Source organism: Apis dorsata, unplaced genomic scaffold (genome assembly GCF_000469605.1).
Source record: "Apis dorsata unplaced genomic scaffold, Apis dorsata 1.3 scaffold_94, whole genome shotgun sequence".
Classification (NCBI taxonomy): Eukaryota; Metazoa; Arthropoda; class Insecta; order Hymenoptera; family Apidae; genus Apis; species Apis dorsata.
This window is the reverse complement of record NW_006263392.1, coordinates 340,443-347,081: the sequence shown is the minus strand read 5'-3', so window position 1 is coordinate 347,081 and position 6,639 is coordinate 340,443. Positions and strand designations below refer to the sequence as shown.

Sequence of the window (6,639 nt, the reverse complement as noted above, 5' to 3'; positions counted from 1 at the left end):
AAAAAAAATATCGATGATCTTGAAATCTCTAAATAAAAAAATTATTTTATTATATATATATATATATATATTTCTTTAAATAATATAATTTTGTCTTAAGAATTCTTTTTATAAAACAGAGTATCCTTTACAAGATAGGAAGACCATTCTTATTTTTTTTTAACAGAATACCATAATTAATTTGTATTTATTTCATTTATTTATTTTATATTAATTTTTAAAAAATAGCTTTTATAAAGTTGAATAATGTTTGAAATATTTTTCATTATTCTGCATAATTAAAAAATTATAACAAAAAAAAATCTAAAATCTAAAATGCAAGACATTAGAAAGTAATTAAAATAAAATTATTCTAACATAAAATTTTAGCTGTTTAAAATGATAAACTTCTTAGTATATATGTATTTATGTTATATTAACAATAAAAAAAACTTGAAAATAAATATCAAATATTAGTAAATTCGTAAATCAATGCTGTTCAATATACAGAATAATATAAAAAATATAACTAAAATATAACTATTTAGAAGCAAAGAATCACTATTTTAAACATATAAATTGAATTTCAAAATAAATTTATCTTAATTTAAGTTTTTGATGTTTTAAAATAGCAGGATTCAACTTAAAATCTATTTTTTTTTTGTCACTTATGTGATTTTAACCTAAAGAGTAATAATTCGAAGATATTAATTATTTTGCAATAGTGAAATATCTCATAATTAAGAATTGAATTTATAAAACAAAATATATATTTTCATGAAATTTAATTAAAATAAAGAAGAACATCATATGGTGCAAATTATATATCAAATAGTGAAAAAGATTCCAAAGTCAAATTCATTTTTATAATAAGTAAAATTATATATTTTTTTTCCGTAACACGATAAATCTTTTATAATAACAGATCTCATATAATACATCATTAAATTTATCATCGTATTATAAAAAAAAAATATATGATTTCATTTATAAACCAAAATTATATAATTTTAATTTTGAAATTTTTTCCATCATTTGATATATAATTTTGCATCGTATAATACATAATTTTTAAAAAATATATTTTTGATAGATTCAATTCTTTCTTAAAAATTATTATATTATTACATTCTTCAAGATTATATATTATTTCAACATTACAAGAAAGAAAAAATCATTTTTTATGCATATTTTTACATACTACGTAAAATAACAAAGACATTATACTATACTATTTTGTTAAAATATAGAAAGAATTTTGAGGATTCAATAAATATCTCTCGTCAAGTATAGATAATTTAAAGAATTTATGTTTTATTCAGCATTTTTTAAATTTTTCAAATTTTTTAAATTTATTTTGTATACTAATATTTAAATAATAATGAAATTTAATTAAAATAAAATATGATTTAGTATCGCGAAGAAAGGCTTTATTTAACGAAAAAAAACGGATTGAAAATATTTAACAAATATCATCAACAATCTTGAAGAAACAAAATAGTTTTAATAGATAAAACATTTATTTTAAAATTGATTGTAAATATTTCTTTTATTTAAATTTTTATTTTATTTATATTCTCAATTTTATGTTTATATTTAAATTAATGGATATTTAAAAAATAAATTATTATATTTAAGGATTTATTATTTATTAAGACATTAAAGAATTAATTTATTACATTCAATAAATATCAATATAAGAAAAAAATTTGCTTTTTATTGCTTGCAAAAATATTGAATTTTATAATCCGAGCTATTATATATTATAATTCAATGATCATTATTTTTCATTTCTATTACAATTTTTTTTTTACAAACTTATGTTATGTATATTAAAAGTAAAAATTATATAAAATATATTTCTTTTTAGAATTTCATAAATGATGCAGAAATTTTATTGGCATCTCCAAAAACACCCGAAGGATCTGGTGGAACTTCGATTACTGGCAGCACACCTGGCGTTATAGGTGCTCAAGAAGTATACAAGTAATATTATATTTTATTATTTGTTATTTTAATATTTTTTTATACTCAGAAAATTATTACAATTCCTTAGGAAATACAACTTTTCTATTTTCATAAATTCTTATAATTCATAAATCATTTCCAAGTGTAAATTGCCGATTTTAATGAAATTTATGTATGTATTTTCGAAAAAATATTTGAGATGCAGTATTTTTTACATGTTAATATTTATGTCAAAGAATTGAAAAGCAACTTCTATTTCTGAAGAAATATTTATAGTATATAAAAAAATTTTTAATGAGTTTCATAAAAATGATTTAAATATAAATAATAATTATATATTTGTTTTCAAATATTGAATTTAGCTATATAAAAAAACTTTTTAGAAATCTATTTGTTTAAAAAAATAAAAATTTAATTATTTTTATTGTAAAATATAGTCATAAAAATTTATGAATATAAATAATTATATGAATATCAATAATAATTATAAATTTATTATGAAAATAAATAATTATATAAAATATGAATAAATTAATCAATTAATTATTTTGATTTTTATATTGTAACAAAATGTATTCTATTTATTATTTTTTTTTATTTTATATGAATAAGACTCATGAATATAAAAATTATATAATTTAGAAAATCAAAATTATAAAATATTATAGTATGCTTATAATTTTTTATTTTATATTTCTAGTTTGCATAATTATCTATTATCTAAATATAACAATATTAAATACATATAATTCCTTGCTGCAAAATAAGTTGCTCCGAAGTTAAAACATAAGACAAAATTATCATATTAATTTATAAAAAATTAAGTTTTTATAAGTTAAAATATAGATATTATTAATTTTTATACAAATTTGAGATCAAATTTTTGATATTTTATATTTTATTTTTTTATATTTTATACTTTATCTTTTCCATAAAATAACATTTTAATTTGTGAACCCGAATTCAAAAGATAGAAAATAAAATATGTTTATAATTCAAAAAATGCAACTCTTTAATTTTCTTTAAGTTGCATTTTCTAAGATATTAATATAATAGATATAATATAATCCTAAACGAACAATTTTTTATTTAATTATTTTTTTTTTTAGAGATCCCAGACAAAAAAGACTTGCGGAAAAACAGAAACAGCAGCAAAGTTCTCAAGTTGGGCAAGTACCTGAAAAGCTCAGTTTTAAAGAAAAAATGAAAATGTTCGCAATGGAAACCGGTGAAGATGGAACTCCACGGGATAAAGTGAAAATTTCACGTGCACAGCGTGAAATAGATAATATTGGAAATCCCGCACTGAATAGTAATTATTACAATAATAGTAATAATAGCATCATCAGCAGCAGTAATAGTAACAATCAAAATAATAACAACAGCAATAATATCAATAACAACAATAGCAATCGACAACAATAGAAATTAAGACTGAAAATTGAGATTTATTTTTTTTAAAATCGTATTACATGAATCAGAAAAAATTGGTGTATCTGATATCGAACTATTATTATACCATATAAATAATGTGTGTATTATATTGATAATGATTCTAACTATTTCATACCGAATATTGATACCGAATTGTTATTATACCATATATAGAATGTGTGTATTATATTGATAATAATACTAACTATTTCATTATGAATATGAACGTATATGCGAACATATATGCATTCCAACAATTTGTCCAATTTTGACCAAAATATTATATATTATAAAAATGAATATAAATAAATAGAACAATTAAAAATATTAGAATAGAGAATAAATGCATTCATATGATGAAATCAGTCTTCATATTTTTAGTATTTAATAACATAATGAATATTAAATGCATTTGAAATCTACTCATTCAATTGGACCAATTTATGATTTTTGATAATAATAGCTATGAATAAGACTTATAAATAGACTTATAATAAAATATACTAAATAAGTCAATAAAAAATAACATTTAAAATAATTTATTATCTCTTACTTATCTTCTTAAAATTTTAAAATCAAAAAATTAAATGAATTTAAATGATTTAAATAAAATATTTAATTGAAAGAAGTAAATGCAACTAAATTTTTTTATATCTCATTATTTCTGATATGGTTTTTTTGATCAATAATTTTTTTTTTAATGTAATGCATTGAAAAAATGAATTTAATATTTTATAATGAATTGACTTGTAATTGATATATTTAGATAAAATATTTAATATAAATCATCACATACTTTATGCGCTTTTATTCATTATATCTGTTAAATATATCTATCGTTAATTTTTATATATTTATCTAATCATTATCACAATGAATTTGGAATAACTACCAATATGGGTTAATTTCTTCAAACGCTCTTCGAATATGCTGTTATTTTCATAAACGGAATATTAAATGGCACAAAATATATGAAATTTTTGTGAAATAAATTATTACATAGAAATTTCATCCATTCAATCTAAAATCTAATATTATAAATGAAATATATATACGATAATATTTTGTTCATTACTTTTTAATTTCGAGAAAAACTGTCCAACAACAATTTTAAAATCGATGAATTAGTCGAAATAGATCTATTGATTAATCCGCATATTCGTCATTGAATTTCTTCTTATGGAAAATAATAAAAGATATTGTGATATAATATAACTACAGAAAATATGCAACAGTATATTTGAAGAACATGTAAAATAAATTATATCGGATATTAATAGCAGTTTGAAATGTAACGAAAATAAAGTGAATGCATAAAAGTTAATGTAATAGACTAAATACATACTATAAAATAATAAAACAAAATAAATAAAATAATAAATTAAATATTTTATCTTAGTTTGAGATTCAAGATCAACTAAAATTTTAAACTAAATTTATTATAAATTGTTGAATTCATCTTTTTCAACATTAAAAAGAAATCTATTGATCACGCAAAAAATTGAGGCTAAAAATCGTAAAAATATAAGATATAAAAAAAAGTTGTATTCATCTCTTTTGTACTTCTTGCAATATACTTATATATTTTACATTATTATATTATACGTTATACATTTATATTATACATTACATATTATATTTAATTATTTCATTTTTGATACGAGTAAAAGATAAGTTAAGACAAGTTATTTTATATGTTAGTTATTGATTTATATATTTATATAAGTCATAATATATTGAATTTCAGAATTATTAGATCGATTTATGAAGATAAAATATCATAAAGATTATATATCATGAATTGTACATAGATAGAATTAGTTAAATTTTTAGAATTACTTGTTATTTACGATGTTGTTTCGTATTTATATTTGATGTAACGAGTGTCGAATAGAATATTTTGATTTATGTATATGCATTTTTTCGTTTTATAGCCAAAAAATACGATACGATTTTAATAATCGTTGATAAAATATACGGATTAAAACGTAAACATAGACGAATTTAATCAAATATGACAGATTTGAAATAAAACAGTAATTATGCAAATAAAAAATGAAATAATGGACATATTTGATTAAGAAATTTAAAAGAAATTTATTATGAAAAAACATGATTATATGCAACTAATTTCATATTTTATGGCTATTATAATTCTTCCGTTTTTTCAATTTATTACATAAATATAATAGTCATTATAATCATGATATGGTATAATACATTTCATTTTAATTCATTTCATTTCATTATATAAAAATAATAAAAAAAAATCCTTTAATTAATTATGTTTCTTAAATTTTTTAAAATTTTTTAAAATTAACTTTTTAACTTATATTCCTTTTTTATTTTTGCGATTGTTGTTATATATCCTAAAAAAAGTATTAAAAAATTATTAAAATTAAATTGATAGAAGATAGATAAAATAATAAAGAAGAATTTGCAATAAATAAAACATCTTTTTTGTTATATATCGAATATAAAATACATATATATATAAATACATACATATATTTGCACTACATTTTTTCTAACAAAACAATGATTTAAAATGAATATATTATAACTGTATATGTTATTGCAAACCATTACCACAGTTTACAGTTTGTAAACATTAACAATTATATCTATAAATCACGTATTTTTTAATTATTGTAAAAAATATATAATGTAATTGAAAAATAAAAAAAATTATTTGCAATCTATAATGATAAAAAAAAATTATTAAATTTTAAACAAAATTAAAATTTTTTTTAATAATACTTAGTTTCATAAAAATAATAAAATAATTTTTAAATAAAAAATAATATGTAATTGAAGAAAATAATTATGGAAATAAAACTCTGTCTCTAAAAAAGTTCATTTGCATATGAAAATATTCTTTTATTACATCAAATGGATATTTCGAAAGATATCAATATATAAAAGTATTTTGAAAATAGCAATAAATAAATGAAAATATAATAATAAAAATAAAATAAATGAAAAAATAATAAATAGATAAAAAATAGATTTAATGAAGAATTAATTAATAAATAATAATTAAAGATTAGGAAAATTAATTTGTAATTATAATTTGTAATAATAATTCATCTATTTTTGAAACATCCATTTGTTCAGAAGATTTAATTATTATAATATATATTTATCAATCAATATATAATGTATATAATCAAAAATTATAAACAAATATATAATTTTAAAATTACTTTTCTTACAAATGTAATATATTCAACTTAATGTCATTAAATAAATTTTAAA

At 17.5% G+C, this 6,639-nt stretch overlaps 1 protein-coding gene across 1 annotated transcript in view; it reads left to right on the top strand.

The window, feature by feature from the left end:
• LOC102674161 overlaps positions 1–3,708 on the top strand; it is a 50,227-nt gene extending 46,519 nt beyond the window's left edge. Inside the window, 3 exon segments of the mRNA XM_031508678.1 lie at positions 1,850–1,965; positions 3,057–3,500; positions 3,588–3,708. Coding sequence (XP_031364538.1) covers positions 1,850–1,965; positions 3,057–3,372 — 432 coding nt within the window. The 3' untranslated portion in view covers positions 3,373–3,500; positions 3,588–3,708.
• Positions 3,709–6,639: the final 2,931 nt, after the last annotated feature.